The sequence below is a fragment of the Calypte anna genome, chromosome 5 (assembly GCF_003957555.1).
Source record: "Calypte anna isolate BGI_N300 chromosome 5, bCalAnn1_v1.p, whole genome shotgun sequence".
Classification (NCBI taxonomy): domain Eukaryota; kingdom Metazoa; phylum Chordata; class Aves; order Apodiformes; family Trochilidae; genus Calypte; species Calypte anna.
This window is the reverse complement of record NC_044250.1, coordinates 14,243,813-14,265,893: the sequence shown is the minus strand read 5'-3', so window position 1 is coordinate 14,265,893 and position 22,081 is coordinate 14,243,813. Positions and strand designations below refer to the sequence as shown.

Here is a 22,081-nt window from a genome sequence, read left to right as displayed (position 1 = left end):
GTGTCTGATGTGGCAGTTCATGTTTTCTCTGGAAAAGGGAGGCACTGACACCAGCTCCAGATAGTCCTGCAGGCAGAAAGGACCATCTCATAAAGGCACCATGACTGACTTCTGTTCTGGCATCTTTCAGGTTCCAGTTCAGAATTGCAACCAAATTCACAGCCATCTAGATAACATTTGAACATATCCCTAGAGTAACAAATCACCACAGCAAAGTTTCCTTGGGAGAGACTGTTCTGAAAAATCATACTCTCAGGAGACTGTTCTGAAAGATCATAAAGTACATATGCTTGTGCCTAGCAAAGCATATCTGCATAATCATTTATGTCACCCAACTTCTTAAGCTCTGAAGGTTAAACACAAGGCATGAGTACATGGACATAAGTGGTAAAAGTTTTCTTATGCTGCTAGGTGGATCTTGGATCTGGGAGCCAGTTCCTATTACCATCTAATACCTACCTTTTCTACTGTGTTTCTAAGACAGTAGCCACACTGTTTTTGATCTCTTCATCTAATGACCTGAAGTCTGTTTGCTCCTCTCAAACTCAAAAGCAGGTCTGTCACCGAATAAAGTGGTGACAGGAATGACCCTGGTTTTTTCCTTTTTTTGTTGTTGTTGTTGGGTTTTTTTGCTTTTGTTTTGTTTGGTTTTGTCATCCTCTTCCCCCCCAAAAAACCCAAACAAACAAAAGCCCCCAAAAGCAACTAGCTCTCTTTAAAATGGTAAAACCCACAGAAACAGAATCAATGGATTTCTATTTTGTGCCACAATCTTAACCTTTCTTTAATACACTGGAAGTACAGCTGCATACTGGAATATAATTCATATGTTCATATGTTTGGGTCCTAAAATATTATACTCACTCGACTCTATTTAATTGTGCTTTATCAACAGATAAACTTAGGTGTTTGCTATTGCCATTGATCATGATGCTCTGTAGCAGGCAGAGGCAGTGACTGCTGCTGATGGAAAAGAAAAGGTAGTGGAAGGAGGAGGGGAGAAGGAAGTGGAAAACGAGAAGATTGGCTGCTTTTATTGTCAATCAAGCTGCAGGCCCCAGCTCTTCCGCTGCTCTTGCCCTGGCTCTCCCTTGAACAGCTCCTAGAGAGAACAAGGCGTGCGGAGCTCGGATCACCAGCATCATGCTCCTTGGGCTTGGATCGTAGATCCCCCTCCTTGAATATTAAAATAAATCCTTCGTCCATCAGCGTCCCAGGCAGACCCAGCGAGAAAACATACACGTGAGAGAAGGAGGAAAGAAAGAGGAGGAAGACAAAAATCTGCAACCAAGTGGACTAAAGCAAAGAAAAAAAAAAAGAGTGCTTTGCTTGCACAGCTGCAAAGTGGGAATTTAAAGAACTGCAGAGAGAGAAATTCCATCTCAACAGCACATACACATTGCAGAATTACAGATCCAGGTAGAAATGACATCAACAGGGAAAGAAGGCAGCGGAGCTCAACATGCACAATATGTTGGACCCTACCGTTTGGAGAAAACCCTAGGAAAAGGACAGACAGGTTGGTTCATTTGCAGCAGCACCGGCACTAGGGGGAAGGTGCTGTAGCAGCCAGTGAGACGCTGGGGATGGGATATTTGAGGGTTCAGATTTTCTCGTTTGCTGTTTTAGTGCATATAATATTTGTAGGGGATCTTTTACTTTATTTAATTTAATTAATTTTATCCTTTTCTTTAGGGGAAAAAAAAAAAAAAAGCCCAGGATGCTCTATGTTCATTACTCCTGGTAATGGGTGTTGTTCTGATGACAGCCAGAGTGCATGCAGAGAAAAAAAAAATAGATGATGTACTGGTGGTGAATTTTCACATCAATTTCTTCTTAGGAGCGTTTTCCTTTTTAATCAAATTATATTGAAATGAAAGGTTCACAGCCTGTAGTACCAAGAGGGTGGTGATGGTGGTAGTGGGGTAGTCACCAGCAGTATTTCATGACATCATGATTGAAAAGGGTGTAGTCCTTAAGGTGCAGTTGGAGGGGTGGAAATATGTACAGTATGTCTGTGTGCATTTAGCAAATATGGATGGATGGGCTTGTGTTTTTTGTAGGTAGGGTCTGGAATACAAGAAAAATAGAGGATTTGTAGCAGAATTAATTCCAGTTATGCTGTGGGTTTTTTTTAGTAGAGACTGGGGGAGGGGAGGTTATTTAATTATTTTTTTTAAAGCTTGTTTATGAGACACACTCCCAGCAGATTTCCCTGAATGGAACAATGGTAAGAAATATTGAAAAGAGGAAACTGAGTGGAGGGAATTAGCAGAGAGCAGGTGCTTCTGCCCTACATGACATAATTAGATCCCCTAAATGCATTCAAGATCTGGACTTACTGTTGCTTGCTTGGGTAGCATATTAATTTCAAGGGCAGGGAGTATTAATTGGAAGAAAAACCCTTAAAAAGAAGCCCAGATCTCCTAATGTCCTTTTTTAATTTTCGGAAGAGGTGCAATAAGCAGTGGTATGTGGCAGATTCATTGGGTTGGGGGACCCCAGAAAGTGGATCGAGACACAAGATTGTAATTTAGGGAAAGGGGAAGATCAGCCATAGAGGGGCTTCTTTGGGCATGTGGGTATTAAGTGTTGTTCATTATGGTGGGACAATAAAGCATGATGCATTGTGGTGTGGTTTTTTCTTTTTTTTTTTTTTTTTTTTTTTTTTTTTTTTTTTTATAACCCAGCCAAGCTTTGCCCATCTGTTGTCTAAAGGATTTAATAGGCGTTTCCATCCCCAGCTGCTGCCTCTGCTCTGCCTGCTTTCTCCCTGCCCTGCGTGGCAGCAGCTCTGCAGTCCGCAATTTTCTTAGGGACACAGTCAAAATCCAGATCTTTCTCTGTAAGAAGCAATGCTCTTCTGAGATGATTGATTATATACCCCCCCCATCCTTCCCCTCCTCTTCACAACCCCATAGCAACCGTTCAGAGACATGGACAAAGATGACATCGTCTTCTAGTGAAAGTGACTTTTATTTCTATTTTATTTTTTCAAATCTCTTCAGTGTATCAGCTGCTAAAGGTAGCGCTCTCTCACTGTTTTGGTTACCACCTTTATTCTCTGCATAGCTCAATCAGCCCTTCCTTCTGCAGCTATATTCTTACTAAAATCCATTCTAATGATGATAATGAAAATACTCTACCAAAAGATTGCAATGTATTGGTAATAAAATTGCCCTGTTTCTGCTGAAAATCCTTTCCTGGATACACCAGGTGATCAAAGAGCCAGCTGTAGATGACAAAATCATTTTTGTCTTCATCACCATTCCCTTTTTTTCACTCTTGCAGCTTCTCAGCATCCCTCCCTCACCTTTAAATATAATTGTGTCTGAGATTCCTGAAGAATATAGCTGCATTAACCTTTTGCTCCATGTCTCATACCCTGATGCTGGGGTCCGAAAGGGTTATCTGCAGCTTTGGTTATTTTTTTTTTTCCTCTCTGCTAATCTTCCTATCTTCCTCTGAAGTGATTAGAGATGTGGGGGTGGAGGGAGAAGAAAAGGATGTATTTAGAGGCTTGATGCTGTTGGCCTCTGCAGTTATTCAACCAGCTGGACAAGTGAAAGTTTCCTTTTGTAGTTTTACCATATAACTGATCTTTACAGATAAGTCTCTGCTGTTTGCACACATGAATGCCCATGAAATGCACAATACATGGTGTCATAGAAGCTGGAGGTTGGGGAAGAGGAAGAGAAGTCTTAAAAGTAGCTGATGTCAATCTCTGCCTTCCTTGCTATGCCTGCCCTTGATCAACGGAATAATGATTCACTAAGGTGAAATCTAACTCAGTATTAAACATACACAGCTAAATATGGGAAGATACATTCTGATCTTCTCGCATTTTCTGTGCTAATCACGTTTCAGAGCATGCAGGATGGCATGATCAGTGTGTGGTATGTAGTTAGTCCTCATCCCTCTTGTTTTGGAGGGTAAGCAGCTGACCTGCAGCATTTTAGGGAAATGACAACAAATGCAGTATGAGGGCCTGATTAACCATAGTGTGTTGGCATGAGGGGTGTCTTTGAATTTGGGTCGTGGTGACAGAAAGATCAGGTCGCTAAAGAAAATAAGGGTTGTAATATTCCCTTTAAATCTTGGTGGTAATGGCTTGGAATGTTTATTTTTTCCAGTGGAATGGAGAAGAGTCAGAAATAAAATCTGGCAAATGTAATGATGAATAGAAAGGAATCATAAGTTGCAAAGTCCTTTGTGTTTTGCAGTGATCTTCATATCCATAATTTTTATTTTGAATAAAAGATTCTTGACTCCCTAAAGCTATCTCAGATGGGCATGTTTAGCTTTTGCTCCTAGATACTTTAGTATTATTCAGATATAGTAATCACTCTTAGCTGCTTTTCCTGAGATCAAAAGAAGAGGGTCTTGGGGAAGGAGTGTGGGTTCATAGTTAAGGGCAGACTTAGAAAGGGTCCCCAGGAGAAGGAACTTAATGGTAAGTAGAATTCTCATGGTCTTCCTCTCTGTAGAGTTGTCTCAAGAGTCACCTTAATAGCTCAAAGAAAAGTGGTTACCACCAGTAGCCCCTTTGGTCCCTGCAGAGAGGTCCAGTTGCTCTGTCTGGGACATCAGTAGCACCTGGTGACATCTGGCTGTGGGTAGGCAAAGCTGGCAGAGAAAAGTGTTCAGTTCAAATTCATGAGTAGCAACCATTGTTGACAGTGTTGATTAGAATCCTGTGTTGGGTATGTAAAATCTTTGTTGAGTTGCCTTCTCTGCTCTTGCATGAAGATTGCTGAGGGTGACTGATTCCATAAAGAGAGAATTAGGGCCTCTAAATCAGAGAAATTGGGGAAAGGTGACACGGGACAGTGATGAAAAATGTGTGTGTTGTGCTTTTTGCTAGTAGTGGGATGATAGAGGAATGAAGGAAAATTATTTGTAATAGTGTAACATGGGAATTTAGTGTATAATTTAAGAACTGTAAGTAAGATGATTTACTTTTGTAATAGGTTGAATTCAGAATACCTTTTGTTTACTGCAGCTGGAGGAATAGCTCATGTAATCTGCATTTGAATGATTTTGCAAGAATACAAGCAGCAGGAGCATAATCTTAATTATTGTACTCAAATATTTTACAGAACTGTCAGTGTAAAAGAATGTTACTATATATACATCTGGGTGTGTGGGAAAAGGTTGGTTGATCTAAGCTTCACTGGTAGTGTTCTACAGTTAATTATATTCTTGTTAACAGTAATGAGCAAAGGATGTGTGTCATGTTACTGTAACACATGTGGCTGAGAAACCCCAGTCAGACCTGAGCATGAACCACTAGTTTAGTTTCTCAAATAGAGGCTTTTTTCCCTTTTGCCACTCATTCTGTGTGAAATCAGCTTCTTCTGTATTCTTTTATATTTACTTTTTAATTCCACTTTGTTCATGTGTTTCACTTGGCCTCATCAACCCCTATTTCACCCTTGCAAGTCTTTGAGAGTAATTCATATTGACTGTAGTGAATATTTATTAATGACTGCCAAGATGAGGAACTGAAGTATTTCTTGGGAAGGGCTTCAGCATTTTGGAGGGGTTTCTTGTTTTTTCACAGGACAGTGACTGTCTAGATTCCAGCAACATTGTTTGCTATGGAACAAATTCAGTGCTTAGATGAAATGTCCAAAATGCTGCTTTGTCTACATTCAGTACGGCATTGGCTCTAAGTAGGAATTACCCTCTTCACTTTAGGTTAAACTTGGTGGAAAATTTAATGTTGCTGATCCATTTTTTTGTGCCTTTCATTCTTTTTTAAGCCTTTTTTAAGTTTTGCAGACATTCAGTACAAAGAATCCTGATTGAAATCTGTGGCTCTTTGGCCTTTGCAAAAAATGCAGGGGGTAGCTGTAAGTTTTCTGTTAATTATATATGAGCCACCAGTGAGGTGTTCAGCAGTATGCTGTTGGGTTATGTAAGAACAGAAATCATTAAATTTGGGCCTTAGCCAGCTTCATAGCCCTTTATTCAGTGACAGCTTAAACCAGGGTGTTTCTCTTTAGTCTTAACCACCTGTTTCCATACCACTAACAGAAACTGAAATTTATGAAATTTTTTGTTTGTCTGTGTCAAATCTGGTTGAATTTGAAAGCTTCAGCTCCATTCGAGCAGTGTTTGGTAGCTAATGTGATCTCACAAGTCTGGTTTCCTTAGGTAAGTAGGCTAAACAAAGTATACCCTTTTAATTCATTATTTTTTTAATGACCCAGCATGTTTGATCTACAGAGAATCTAAAGAGTACACCTTTATTCTGTTCAGCTGTCTAAATTATGATGCCACTATAGAGGTGAAAATCATTGTACTTCCTTCCAAGACTATCTTAAACAAAAAAAGTCAGTATAATTTCTGTTGATGTTTCTATATTTTTTTTCTTCCCTTAAAGGTTTTTTTCAAAGCAATGAACCCATATCCTTTGTCAGTATAACCGGTGAAGACTTCAGTGAAGAATTAATAATCATGGAAATATAATATTGCAAGCAATACTGTAGGCAGTAGGCATATTAAGAGTGAAATTTTGCCAAGAAGGGGTCTGTCATAGTGCTGTAGACTTGGTGAATTCTCAAGTAGTGGCTATGCGTTATGAGAGATGATGTCTTTCTTTACTTAATATACTTTTGATCCAGTTGCTGAAAGGTGCTGTTTTCCTCCATTACTGCCTGGTGGGAGCTGGTATCATCACATCACACGACTGAACTGCAAAGTTCTAATAGCCCTTTGATTTTCAATTGTTTTTATTTTTTAAAGCAATTCCTCTTTGCTGACTACAAAGAAAATAATTTTTAACTTCCATCCTTTCTGCAGCCCTGGTAGAGGCCTGCATTACTGTTGTCTATTACTTAGTCATTAATTACATTAATCTTTTACTTAGTCAGTAGCAAAATTATTATGAACTTCTTGAAACAGGAGCAAGCTCCTGGTGGTTGTTTTTCTATGTAAAACATAATAAGCTTTTTTACCCAAGAGCTGTTAAAATTCAGATAGTGTCAAATGAGTAGAACTCTATGACTATTTATATACCCACATTTCAGATATCAGCAGGAACTTCCGAAGCAGTAATTTCACAGAGTTCTTGCCTTCCTCAAGCATTCTTGTACTTTCTGTGACTGCTCTAATGTCATTTTGTGCTGCTGCTGCAGTGGGAAGGACTGCATTAGAGTGATGAAAGAACTGGAGAAATTAGAAAAAGCTTCTCAGTAGCGTTTACATCTCGAGAGGGATTCTTTCTAACCTTTAGAAAACCCATGATTCCATGAGAACAGCAAATGTAGTACCTTAAGTGGCTTTTTGTAAATAAGGTGGAGCAGCCAATGTCTCTTTTGGATTCTCCAACACTGCAGTATTTTTCTGTGTATCATGAATTTACTCTACATAAGATACTTTAGAGAGTTAAACAGTAATTGCAGTGGCCATTTAAATGTTGATATCAATCTCAGAAACAGTAGGCAGGTAATATAGAACAAATGTAGGTAGTGAAAGAATTTCAGCTTTCAGAAGGAATTTGAAAGGAAATGAGAAATTTGAAGTAATTCCCTCTGAAGTAAGAGGCACTTCATGAGGAAGGCATTAGGCACATAGGAAAACAGTGAAAATCAGAAGAGTTGGAAACCTGGATATAGATTTCCATCCAGGTAGAGCAAAGACAGAGGCAGAAATGGATGTGCTTCTCTTTGACTGCTGAGATACTGTAAATTGCCCTGGTGAAGTCAGTCAGAGTGTTGAGATGACTTCAGCAGGAGGATCAAGCCCATGATGAATAGGTAAGGGTGGAAGATTTTTGTTTATAATGGAATTTTTTTATTAAGAGATATCCCGAAGAAATTTTCTGCTTTTGTTTTAAAGAAACCTGAGATGTTCAGCAGTCTCAGCCAACAATGCTCCTCCTTCCTCATATTCCATAAGCAGACATTGTTCTGTTTTCAGTTCATGCATTAAAAATACTGGTTTTTTTCTACAAAACATCCATACTCATCTGTATACTAACATGGATAATTTGTTATAAGAAGTGTTCTTAATCAATCTGAACTGTCTTCCTCTGCAGTGTCTGTAAGTGCATGCTGTTTTCCTTCAAATCCTTATTTGTTTCTGGTTTTCTGGCAAACAGCAATTTTTATCTGCTTTCCCCAACTGTCTTTATGTCACTTATTTTCTGATTGCACTTTAAAATTCATACAATATTGAATTGTACTTTTGAATATGATCTGCTGGATAAGTTGCATATGACTATCACATTCTACTTGTATAGTTGTGCAAGCACTTCCAACATAAATGCTGGGAAGTGCAAACTGAAGATTTTTTTTTCTTGGAGAGTTTGGATATCATTCCCATGAGACCCCTTGCCTGGAAGAAGTGACATTTTTCAGAAAGGTTTTTTTAAAGGTGCACAAATGTGACCAAATCAAATTTCAAACAACAATTTCAAATGCCTGCTTCTAGAGCATATTAATAATGCACACTCAGTTGCATTTGACATTCTACCTTTAATTTTCAATAGGGATGTGATTTTAAATTTTGTTTTAATTCTTTTAATTCTGTTTACAGAATTATTATTGATAAAAAGATCAATTTTATTGATAAAAAACATTCAAAAAAAACCCCAGAAGATTTTTTTCTTTGCTTCATAGCTTTTTGAAAATTGTGTTCCAATGGAATTTAGGTGAAACAGAGGGAACTGTATGGCTTCCTTTCATAAAAATGTATTACTATTGTTGTAGCTGCAAGCTTTTTTTTTCTTGAAGGTGTCATGCAGGAGGTGGCTGTGAGGTCTCTGTTGTCCTGTGGACTGCACAAACAGGAATCTACTGTTTCTTTAGCAGTGACCTTGGGGTATAGTTTTTAAAGGATAATAAATGGCGGATAATAAAAAGGATAAAAAAGGCCTGAGACTGAGGCTAAAGAGCAAATTGGGCAGAGAATGTAAATGATGGTGTTTATATTTGAACAAATCCAGGTACATTCTCTTGCAAATGGCATTGCTGCCTTCGTATAGTGCAGAGTAACCTTCAGGCCTGTGCAGGGAGCTGATGGAGAGCTACTCAGTGCTGCATTGGGTAGAATAGAATACTTGAGATGTCAGCTCTCTGTTTTATTTCAAGAAAATTATTATATTATTTACTGAAGGGCACGGAGATCATTGTCCACTGACATAAATTAAAGTAGCCCTAAACCTGCCCTAAATTATTCTTTCACAAACTTCTAGTGGCTGAGCTTCCTGTTTTGCACCTCTCTATGCCAGGCAGTTTCTGTCTCTTAGACTTTTGCTGTTCCTACTCTGGCTTTCTTGCATACAGGGGAATAGTTTTTTTCATTTCTTGTTCATATAAACAGTTTTAAGTTGGGGTGGTGGAGGGGATGAATTTACACTGGAAGGTAGATTACTTGTGTAGCTTCCCACTGATAATAGGCTTCTGTGCTGTTTTTTAATCTAACATCCATATATTGATAATCAAAGCTTTTATCAGGGGCTCAGAAAAAAGTAGATAAATTACCAGTTAATGACAAAAGAAGATTATTGCTGGTAAAATCTTTGTGCCAAGATTTGCAACATCATCTGGCAATGAATGGGTTAATGGGAATCGAGAAAAGAAACCAGCATTAAGTGGCTTAGGGTGTGCAAGTACAGTCTCTTTTTGGGTTTTGTTTCAGTGGCCCAACATCATGTGTGAATTATAGCCATGCTGATATTTCCAGTGAAGTGCTTAATGTTTAGGTTTTTTTATTATTATTTTTAAAAAGTTGGGATGTTGTTTTCAGGCATCCATTTACTGAGTGTACTTCTGGCCGCCTGGTTCTACTTACAAAACAACATAGTCTTGTATCCTGGAGTCTCCTGATTTGCTGTCTTTTGCAGTATATGCTCAATGTGGGAGAGGAACCATCAGTGTGATGATGTCTGGTTTTTAATGTCCATGTTACATATGCCTTAAGAAGCTCTGCTTTTGCAGTGTCATTCCTCTGTATGTTCAGCCTTATGTGCCATAAGCTGACTGCCCTTATCATTTAGCTGTTAAAAGCACTATTGACTGGAACAAGAATAATGGAGGAGGTGGTTTCTGGGAGAGGCAAGTGGGTCTGGACCAAAAATATCTTAATTTTCTTCTGTGTGTCTAAAGCATACTCTTTAAATCTTAATTTTTAGTCTGCCAAAAGTTGAACAGCAGTCCTTCAGTTGCAAATGAAAATGTACCAGGTCTTCATAATCACCCATCAGGGAATGTTGATGGAATTGCACAGCTCTTTATCTTCTTTGGCTCTTTTTCTTTATTATTTTATGCATAGCTAGCAATGTAGACACCAGCTTTTTACACAGATCCTCTTGTTGAAAAAGGGATTGGTTTTTTGCTTTGGTCCAGGGTGAGGTATATTGGAGGCCAGGTTCATACTGTTGGCTCATCTGCCCTGTGGTAATATAATTGGTGAGGAAGAGGAACCAGCAGTAAATATTTGTAACTAAAAATGAGCTGGTGATGTATGATTTCTGTTTTTTTAAATTAATTTTTTAATTAATAGAATTTATTTATAATTAATAAATTTAGACTTTAGGTCCAATAAAGTCCAAGGTACCACAAGACTTTTCTAAGACTACCATTTTATTGCATTTGAATTAAAACACAAATCTTAAGTAGGAAAAGCAGACTTCACATTCCAAGCCCTTGTGGTATGAAATGCACTGCGTGGGATGCTTAAAAATTTCTCACATCTTTTGCTGACTGTTTGCCAGCTGAGGGTTGGGTTACTCATCATGCCAGCCATTCACCCCGTGTGAGTTTCATTCAGTGACTGTGTGAAGTCCTTTTAATAACTTTGACCTCTTCCTAAGATTAAGGAGTGGATTTGACTTAGATTTTTACCTTACTGGAATCTCCTTATCTCTCCCAGTATTTTTTTCCGGAGCTCTTGTTTTGTTTTCAGATTGCAAATGATGGATAGCTTGGCAGCCACGTTGAGAGGACCTGTTGTCAGCTGGTACAGGACTGGTTTATGGTTTTCTTTTTGAAGTTCTGATCATCTGTATTTTGGTTTGATGTATTTTTTTTTCTTGGTTGGTTGGATTGGTTTGGGGGGGGCTTTGTTTGGGTTTTTGGGTTTCTCTACTTGGATTTTTTGTGGTTTTGTGAGTAGGGGGTGGTGGTGGTTCTTGTTTTTAACTTCTAAGTTACCTTGCTGCTTCTAACTGGAAACTTGTTCAAGGTTTGGCATCTTAATCCAGACTGTGTCCAGACTGTATCTGGATTAGGTTCAAAACCCAATGTAGTTTCTGAGCAGAGAGGAAAGATGATTTGTGTTACATTATGTGTGTGTTATCCCTATAGTGCTAAGGCACTAATTTTAGTTGTGCCTTTGTGTGTGTAAAGGAAGTTCCTTTTAAATATAGGAAGAAGCTTCTCTGTGAGGGTGGGATGAACCTGGCACAGGTTGCCTAGAGATGCTGAGAAATCTCCATTCTTGTATATATTTAAAGACTAATAAGATGAGCTTTGAGCAGCCTGTTCTAGTTGGCTCTGCTTTGACCAATGTTGTGTAATCTTCAGAGATCACTTCCAACCTCACCTCTTTTGCTATTCTGTATTATCCTGTGCAATTAAACCATTACTTGCTCAGTGAATTGTGGAACTAAGGAACTCCTATTTCCTCTGATTTTGTACCATGTATTCCCCTCCTCCTCCAACCCTGTGTCCTGTCCCTTGTTCCTTCAGCTCAGTAAAGACTGTTTCTGGCTCACTTGGACCTGTCTCTTCTGCCTGTCCATCTTTTTTCTTTCTCTTGAAATACATTATGGATTAAATCACAGCTCTTTCTGGTGTGGAAGCAATAGTTTGAATCTTTTTGTTGTATTTTATTTTTTGTCCCTGAATGTCTCCCTGACATTCAGCACTTTCCCTGAAACTTGCAGAGTCTTCCTTTGCTCTTTCACTTTGCTCTTTCAGACTTGGTTGTAACTTGGTAATCATTTGTGGTGTTATGAGGAAATTACAGACAGATGGTTTGAATGTTTCAGTTTTGTTTCCTTAAGAAATCAGGCTAAAGCAAAGCTGCCCTAAACGGCACAGCTTCTCTGGTCTGCATTTGGTTTTGAAGGGCATAGCAGATTTGGATTGCTGGAATATAGCTACTTTTTAGATACAGTGTTCACCTCTGATGGGTGAAAAGGTGGGACTTTCTGAGGGAATCCCCAGGTGATTTGCTAGGCTGGACTCCTGCCTACTTTCTGTTGCTGGAGCAGTGGAAAGCAGCTAGAATGAAGGTTAGAACTTGGTCCTTTCTGGTTTGGACTCTGAGCTCAGTGACTGGAGAATGTGGGAAGAAGGGAGCCCTCTCTGTGTTTCATCCATATATCTATTTTGGTACAGTGGCAGTATTTGAAGTGGTCCTTTCCTGCAGAAAGCAGAGAGGAAGACTGAGAGTTGTTTGTGTGCTTGCAATGCATGTCTGTGCAGAAATCATCCCCAAAGACAAAGCCAAGTATTATGTTAGAGCTTGGCAATGACACAAGTGCTATAGCCCCATTCAACACAGGCATTTGTTTGGTTGGAGACATGGCTATGAGTGTCACAGCTTTTAAAATACCTTATACTTCTCAGGCACCAGCCTTAAACAGTTTTTCATTGCCTTTTGAAATTAGTTAAATCTATACTTTTTTTTTTTTTTTTTCCCCAATTTCCCCCTCCTGTAAACCTGAGTGTTTCTGGGCTTTCTCCTGTGCTGTTTTTCTTCTGGCTCTGGGGTTTATTCCATCGCTTATATTTGTGAGATCCCGTCTCTCTCCTGGTTGTTTCCTGATTGCTCTTAAGACGTTGCTTGGTCAGATTCCTCACTCAGTTACATCTGTGCAGTCTCAGTCATTTCCAGGCCTTACCCAAGTTTATCTGAGAGGGGGGTTTGACCTATGAACAAGCTTCTGATTGTTGGCAGGAGAGGAAGACCTCTGGCAGTGTTCTAGTTAAGAGCAGCCTAGGAAGACATCTCCTCTGCAGTGAGTATTCAAGCAAATCAGAGCACAAAGTGGAAAGATACTATAAGCAAATTCAAACTGAAAATACAGGCCCAGCATTTTATAAAATTACTTTAATCCTTAAAGCAGAGCTTTAATTTGTCAGCTCAGCTAGCAGACAAATTAAGACAAGCAAATGTTTTAATACTTTTAGCAGGAATTCTTCTCTTGTATTTGACATATGCTGAAACCACCTGACTGGTCTGTATTGAGCTTCAGGATGCAGGCAGTGTCCTTGCCTTTGTCATGACTGCATCTTTGCTGGCAAAAGCAACAGCCAGACCACTAGCTAGGCTGGGACAGTTGCCATCTTGTTGCAGGGGGCTCTTCCTGCTCAGAGGAAATGCTGCAAAAATAGGCAGGATTTCTGGATCTGTGTCACTGTGCTGTTACTGCCATTATTCTCATCACCAGGAATCAGGTGGATTGGAGGATGGGAGAATTGTGCCAGGGCACCTGAGAACCTGTGTGGAAGTTCAGTCTTCCCCATCTTTACCTGGTTATGTACTGGTAGCAGTTGTGCCTTGGTTTTGTTCTCTTGATGCATCAGCTACAAATGAATATGGCATCCCAGATGTGGGTAAGCTGAGCAGCTATATAGAGAATGCACTCTATGCTTTGTGTATGTAAGATTTCACTTCAGGCTTGGGTTTTTTTTTTGTGTATGGAAAAGATGAATTAGAGTTCTAATTCTGATGTGAAAATTATTCTGTGGTCAAGGCCTCTTGGATTAAAGGGACCCAGTTTCTCAAAGTATTTCATCTCTGTTTGGACTCTTATAGTCTCTAAAATGCTACAGAACCCTAGCAGGATCATTTCTTGGGGTGAAAGTAATATGGGCATTTACAAAACAGGCTCTCTTCATGTCATTGTGTAGTTATAGGGCTGATTATTCAGAAACAGTAACTACTTTTCACTGGACCTGGCAGGCTCAGGCATTGGCTTAGAGTGGAACCTTTAGCAAGTTATTTTATCTTTAATTTTCTTTTCAGTTTTTTTTTGTTTTTTTGTTTTTTTTTTTTCCTTCATGATGCCCTGCTGTAAAACTAAGATAATGCTTGACTTCCCTCTTGGGACTGACAGGATTAGCCAGCTGGTATTGATAACTTTCTCAGGAATACAGAGCAGCCTGGGATAACCCTACTACTTAAGCCTAGTGATTTTTTTTTTATTTTTTACTATTTGCTAGAGTTTACTATTTGCTAGCTTCGTTTCATTTAATGTTCCTCTGTGGATTTTGATCCTGAGGACAGACCAGACTGCCCAGCCTGGTCTATCCAGGTGATGATACCATTTGTGCTGAATTTGTCTTCCATACCTTCTCCTTTTGATTATTGTAGTATTGATACATAAATGCTGAAATCTCTGTGGCTGCAATTTAAAACTAAAGTTGTTTTAACTGTTGAACAAACTGGAAAATTTGCTTTGCTGTTGTTACTGTGAGAGTTTGTGGCTGAGCTGACTTCGGTTACTTCTTGCCTTAGGGCCATTTGTCCCTGACCTCTGAAAGAAAATGTCACTGAGTAAAACTCATTCTGCTGTGTGTGTTGTGCTTTAAAAAGATTTATAACTTGGTCCCTCTTCCTTATGTTCCTGTGGAGCTGGTAGGGTTATGTACTGCTGCAGTGTTAAAATGCAGCAGTTTCATTTTCCTGCAGGCAGCAGCCCTGTGGTGGTGTGGGGGTTTTTTCTTCTTTGGTTTCTATTTATTTATTTATTATTTAGCTCACCACTGAGGATTTTGACAAACTGACAGACAAGCCTTTAAATATGCCTGAAATGAAGCTGCAGCACAGTCCCATCTCTCCTCTCTTTTCCTTTCCTATCCCCACTTCATCGCCCCCCTCAACCTCGTTTTGGAAGTGAAATGTAAAAGGCAAAGCAAGGTTAATAAATGCACCCAGCTGATAATACCAACAGCCTTATATGGCAAAATGATATTTACCAAATGCTATTTCAGTGAGCTTCAGCTTCCAAAAGCAGTGCCTGAAAGCTCTGTGTACAGTGGGTGGTGAGGCTGATGGGTTATTCTGAAGACTGGCTGAATTGTTAGGAGCACAGGCATTTCTGAGGAGGCTGCTGGTGAACTTGAAAATTGAAATATCAAAGAATTTTTGAAGGGATAACCTCACTAGTCTGCTGTATGGGCATTAATGATAGTTGTAATGCAAGTTACTGCCTGGAAAAATATTTTGGCTAATGGGGAAGGACTATGTTATCAGTGCCCTAGGAGTGAAATTTACCCTTTTGGTACTATGAGATTACGACGTGTTTGGCAGTATTAAGTTATGTATTGGGAGGTAAAAATGGGACTTCAGAAAGTAGATAAAATAAAATAATTGCTCTTTACTATTTTTAAGATGGTTAGCAAATGCAAATGGATACATGCAAATGTTTCTTGAAATTATTAAAGTTGTGCCAGGGATGTATTTGGCTTGTTCGTGTTCCAGGACTACAGTAAATGTCAAAATCATGCTGTATCTGCAAGTATGTTGCTGCATAAATACTGTCTTTGTAGGAACACAGCCAATTTTGTTATGATTGAAACCTGTAGCTGGGATGGGGTTGTTTGCTTGGGTTTTTTTGTTTGTTTGATTGGTTGGTTTTGATTTTTTTAATTAGAGTTAAAATGAGTTATTTTAAAGTGCACTGATTTTTGACTGGGATCTTGGAAACTTGCTGTGTTTTGTATAATAAAGTTACTGAGTAGATTCATGTTGGGGGGATTATGTTGTTTTTTGGTTGTTTCAGATAAGGCTGATGATATTGGCAAATAGAAAGCATAAGTTCTGTTAACTTTAAATTGTAAACATTTGGTCTTTCGCAGTATTTTCTTGAACTTCCTACTGTGAACAACAGAGAACCTTGTTTTGTGGCCTTCCTGGTTGATGCCATTTGCGATATAGTTGCTGACAATTACTGGGAGACATTTACACCAGCAAAAACATATGATGCAAAAGTCTTGTTTCAGCCATGGTGGTTCTGGGGGTGTAAGTCTTGACTCTTTTTGCCAGATTTGCCTTAATTATGAAGGCTGTCAGCCTCGTGCTGGTGTCATTTGCTTGGGGTGTTTTTTATTCTTGCAGATAACATTGAGTAGAAAGGAAGTAAAATGAAAGGGCAGAGCTAAAAAGAAAACTCCTCAGCCCTCTGCCTGGTTTCCATATTACTCTGGTCTTGAAAGAAAAAGCTTATTTGACATTTATCTCTTCTTTCTTGTAAAGAAATAGATTTGGGAGTAAATCCACTGAACTGAATGAAGGTATTTTGACATAAAGATAATATGAATAAAGGGAGGGATTTGGCATCTTTAAATTGTACATATTCAGAGCTTTCTCATATTAGAGCAATTCTTTTAGAATATTATAAAGAAAAAAATGGAGCATCATAGTGTAGAGGTCAAGGCATCACTAGTTCTGGAGTAACCCATAGTCTCCAAAACATGGTTTTATTTTTGCTTTCTCAGATTCTTGCAAACAAAAAAGAAAAAAAAAAGAAACAACACTAACACATGCTGCAGGAGGTTGCTGGTTATTTTTGGGGGGCAGAAGAAAAATGGATTCTTGCCTCCTCAGGCATGGCTTAAAAATAAAAAATCAAAAGAAAGACTTTGGACACCTCATCTTCTTTTTCTTAAACATGTGGTGTTGCCTCAGCAAGACCACTTTGCCTTTCAGTGGAAAGGGTTACAAACTTGGAAACTAAATCCATCATGATAGCAATGCAAAGCCAAGATAAGAGAATTAATTTGAACAAAGACACAAACAAACCTGAATTTGCCCTCTTTTGCCACAAGCCTGTGTCAGTTCAAAGCTTTTAAAAAACAATTAAAAAAGAGTTGTTAGAATGGGGTGAAATGAAAGTCATATTTCAATAGAAAAACAAAACTGTCCTTATCTCCCCCCACTCCCCTCTGTTTATTTTAAATACTTTTATTTAATTGAAAAATCTCAGACTATGGTTGTTTCCAGCCTAAAAATGAAATCTCTTGATTTCTGGCCACTGCTGGAGGTAGGGGATGAACCTGATGAGACTTTTGGTTTGATGGCAGTGGACACTGCTCATGTATCCTAGGAGGAATAAAATCTTCCAGGCTTCATTCCCTGGCCTTAGCAGAGGAGCAGCAGTGATGGCAGTGTCAGTAGCCTATCTCCTATTTCAGTCTTTTCTGTTAAGAGATTTACAGGCAAGTGTTTAAAATTCATTTGCCCTCTTACTGACTGGTTTTATTCCTGGATGCAGTTGGTAATGTGACCTTTGCAATTTTTGCTGTCCTAATGTTTGTCCTGCTCTGAAGTTGCATAGATGTGCTATTTCATCACTTGTTGGCAGTTGTGTAATGTGAGCCAGTTCATATGCAAAACAGTATTTAAATATCAATTTTAAACTGCTACATAGCTGTCCTTGAGTTCTTGGTTTCCCTCAGTTATAACAGACTATTTCTCATATCTAAACTCCCTGATCATCAGATTTGTACCAGTTGTACTTTATTCAGAGATTCTGTTTTACAAGAAAATTCTTAAGTAATGATGGCCTAGTTTTGTTTTTCTTGCTGCACTTGGGCTTGGTTTCTTTTTATCATCATTATTGTTACTATTTTATTTTGCCACTCCAGTGCTTCATTGACATTTCTTGGATTTACAGAGGTTCAGCACAGCAGAGCAGTGTAATGACCTATTCTGGACAGCCTTGTTTTCCATATAGCTGTGGACTGGTCACCAGACTGAAGTCAGCAAGTGGCAGAAAGTTGTTCTAAGTGATAATATTCTGTTGTTGCTGCCCCTGAATGAAATATAAACTAGAAAACTTCAGCTAATACTAGAGCATAAGCATTCCACGTTATAGAAATATTAGTAAAATACGATTTGCTTATAAGCTGTACCAAAAAACCCCAATGCATTCTCTTACTCTCAGTTGTGATTCTTATTTTAAATGACATCTACTACTGAGGAGAGGAAGTGAGTAACTGCAGTGTAAACGGGTGACGAAGAAGCAATGCATATGCAGCAGCACTTTTTTAGTTCCAGTTCTCTGTTTCCAAAAAAACCCATCTCTGACTCTCATAGTAACAAATATTGACAGTATTGGAAGTAGTGTTTTTGATTTTCTTACTCCTCTGATGCTATATTAAACCTTTATTCTTTGGCATTCAGCAAGTCAGTGTTACAGGATCATCTTACTGCTCACCCTTTGATTTTTCACTCTTCCCCTGTGGCAACTTTCCCTGCTGGATGCATTTGGATTTAGCTTTATTCCCTGCCTTGCCAGCAGCATTGTAAAATCGAACTGTAGCTTTTGAAAAAAACCTGCCCTATTGAAAAACAAGCTGGAGCAATCCAGACTTGGATTTCACAGGGAATGGAAAGATGTTCATACATGATGCTTTGCAAGTGCAGCACCATGGCATGTGACTGACCTCACCACTGTGAAAAACTTCAGGATATTTGGTGTAATGACAGAGTGTAAAAGTGGGAAATAAGTGATCATGAGGATGCACAGGGTCTGCCTCTCTCCACAGGCAAATTGATGCTTGGCTTATGCTGCTGTAGAAATGGCATTGGTGGTTCCAAGACTGTTGAGTCTTATTTTAGATTTACACTGCTGCACAGAAAACACCACCACACATTATTCAGGGAACAACCTGAATTTGTATCCCATCACCTTAATCAGAGTTGCTTTGTCTTACCCCATGTAAAAAAAGCAACGTCAGGTTCTGTTGACTGTGGGCCACATCCACAGCTGATGATATTTGGCTAAGAGCCTTGGACACCATGTTTTTGGACTGACTTAGGGATTTGAACTTCTGTGTAAAGGCAGTGACTATAAATTTCAAATTTGGACAAGAGTCTAGAAATTCTGTTGCCTCTTTCCAAACATTGCTACTTGGAAGAAATATGAAACCACACGTATTATAAAAGGTTTTGGTGTCTAAAGTTCTAGGTATTACACCCATTCTGTGGAGATGTGTATTTGTTTCTGTCTTTGGAAAACCCTTGTGTCCTTTATTTTATAGCAGCTGTATTTCTGTGTTGATAGCCACAGCCTGGATATTGTCCCTGTTCTAGGCTATCCCAAGTACTTTAAAGTCTCTTAAAAAAGTGACCTTTGGGCTTAAAATTCTTATGCTTAGTCTCTAGTCCAGAAATTACTTCTTTCTATCTCAAGAGATCTTGATAAAAATCTATATGCCTGGGTTTACTTTATCTGTCTGTTAGCAGTTAAGTGGTAAGGAAGGGGAGGTCACTAGTTCAATTCCTTGCTGGAATTAAATCCTTGAGAAAATAAGGATAATCCTTCATTTGATGTTTACTCAATTGGTTGCTTCCCAATTTAGCTGGCACTGTATCAGACTTGATGATTTTATTACTTCCTTTATATTAGAAGGCCTAGAAGTGGTTAATTTTGTGTTAATATCCTTTGATAAATAGTCACATAGGTGAAACATGCACAGTTAAATGGAGATGCTGTGGGTTACAGGTAAAATTGTAAATCTGAGGCATAAACATCTTTGAATTTCTGCAGAATGCTTGTAGGAAAAGGGCTTTTTGTTCTAGAGCTGAACACAGCAATATTACTGTGTTTCAACTGAATATGCAAAACTGTTACAAGACCTATCTTTTAGATCTCTCTTGGAAATTTTCCAAAATCTTTACACCATTTGGCACCATCAAGTCCCAACATCAGCCTCGTTCATCTGTAGGTAGGCAAGAGGAGTGCTCCAGACTGCTGTGGTGAGTCAGGCTGATACCTCAATTTGCTAATTTGAAATTGCCTTGGTTACCTCTGCTCTACACTACTATCAGTTTTAAACACTTTATTTCTTGATCACAACAGGAATATTATGATAGAACAGTGGGGTTTTTTTACCAGACCAGTGTTCTCTTGTGTTACAATGTGGTGCAGTAGATGTTGTGGAGTGAACAGTTTTATAAGTGTTGCAGCAGCTGACTGCAGGATTATTATTTTTTTGCCCCCACTATGTGTTGTTTAGTAATTGCCTTCTGTCTGAATGTGTTGAAGCTTATCTATTGATTGGTTTTAATTCTAATATAGGGGCATGAATCTATCCCCATATTTCTGTAATTTCAGTTACATGTGACAGTACACTGTACAAACCCCCAAAGAAATGGAAAGGGGCATTAAAATCCTTCTCTCTTTTTGCTTCTTTTTCAGTTTGGAACTTTGTTCCCTTTTACATTACTGAGATAACACACATCCTGGAATTAAGAAAAGGGTGCATTTTTACTATGTCATATGTCTCCCTTTCATCATTCCGTGCTTGTCTAACATTATTCAGTAGGTCTCTTTTTACTCAAATTACAATTTGGGGTTTTTTTTTCATTCTACCTTGATACTGTCCTCACATGTTCATTGCTTTTGCTGCTTGTAACATTAACTTCCCTATTCTGTTGTGGATGTTCAAGGTCAGTATTGCAGCTGAGGATGTATCATTGATTTATACACTGATGCTATTCCATTCTCAAGTATAATTTTTGATTTCAGTGCTCAGCATTTTGTTGTCACTTTTTATTACCTATGCACATCAAGTTGGAATTTTTATTATGCTCTCTGAAGTCATGGTCAGTCTTTCCTTGAATGATAACAGTTAACTTGGAAGTCAGAAACGTCTGTTGCTACTTCAGACTATTCTCTGCATTTGTTGACACTGAATTTCATCTGCATCCATGCTGTCTGTCCACCAAGCCTTGACATTGCCTTGTTTTAAGTGCTTTAGTGGGACTTAAGTAATGCACTGGTCTTGTGCTAGCCTACTGGGCAAGGGTAAGTTTCACCCTTTATGAACTGATGCATCCTGTCACATTAATCAGGGATGTATTCTCTATTTCCTAGGGCAACAGAAAGGATCAAATTTCCTTATTAACCCCTTCAGAACTGAATTAAACATTGATGCCATGTCTGGAATGTGCAGCTTGATGTATCATGATCTGTAGTTGTGGTGATCTGTCTTAGTATGACCAGAGGGAAAACAGAGAAGTAGCCATCTGCTGGATACTTGAGAGGTCCTGATACAGAAAGGTCACTGTTAATGTATCCAGGTGCTGAAGGATTTGTGGTTTGTTTTTTCTGTCACTCCTTGTATTTACAACATAGCTGCTGCCTTTTTTTTTTTTTCCGTTTTTTTTAATTTCATTTAATTTTTTTTGTTTTGTTTCGCTTTTTTTCGTTTCAAACGTGAAGTGGAATTTTTAAAAACTGACTAATTTATGCCCACCTGTCCTTTTGCTTTTCTTTACACTTCTGTGACCTATAATGTTGATAATATTCATTAGACAAACTACTTTGAAAGTCAAAGACTCTCTGTTCTATTAAAACTACATAATTTATTTCAAGTGTAGTGTATCATAGTAGTCAGCAGGCTTTGTTTATACCCAATTTGCCTTTCTTTGGTCATAAAAAATATCAACAAATGGACAGACAGATGCTCAGCCAGAGTCTCTGTTTCCAGTAGTGGTGTCCCACTACTGGAGGTGGTTCCTGTGTAAGCATTGCTATTTGAGGTGTCCCAATATTGTAGGTTGTAGAATGAAAAAAATGTGTTGAAGCAGAGCTCTGCCATGCCAGTCTTTCACTGATGTGTTTTCCCAGAGATTCAGTGGCATAGATGAGAGCAATTCTACTTTGTACCTACATGATCCCAGTCTGATTTTCACAGCTGTAGTTGACTTCTCTGTGTGGCTTCATTTCTTCTCCAGGTAGAGGTAAGCCACCAGAGAGAAGCTGGCCTTCAGGACAGGCACTTCTGTAGTTTCAATGATGTTTCATGATGTTTTTCCAGGCAAAGCTGTGCTGTCTCCTTGTGGGGCAGGGAAGGTTGGCTGAATCTGTCATTTTGTTCAAGAATAAGCCTTGCCTTGGAAAAAATTTGTTTATGATCAGATAAAATGGGAATTGCTTTTATTCATGATGTTTTATACCACTGTAGAAAGTTTGTTACTCTTTATTTCTCTAGTTAATTCTCTTTTGTTGCATAAATACTACTCAAATTCCTGTAAAGTCTTCCTTCTTGCTTCATAGTGTTGTGAGTCTAATGAAGCCATCAGAATACCCCTTCCAGTGTGACACTTG

The 22,081-nt window shown here is 38.7% G+C and overlaps 1 protein-coding gene across 2 annotated transcripts in view; it reads left to right on the top strand.

The window, feature by feature from the left end:
- Positions 1 to 1,425: 1,425 nt before the first annotated feature.
- Positions 1,426 to 22,081, top strand: part of BRSK2 (BR serine/threonine kinase 2) — a 297,765-nt gene continuing 277,109 nt past the window's right edge. For both annotated transcript variants that reach the window (XM_008504684.2, XM_030451156.1), the window contains exon 1: positions 1,426 to 1,519. In XM_008504684.2, the coding sequence (XP_008502906.1) occupies positions 1,426 to 1,519 (94 nt within the window). The remainder of the gene's footprint in view (positions 1,520 to 22,081) is intronic.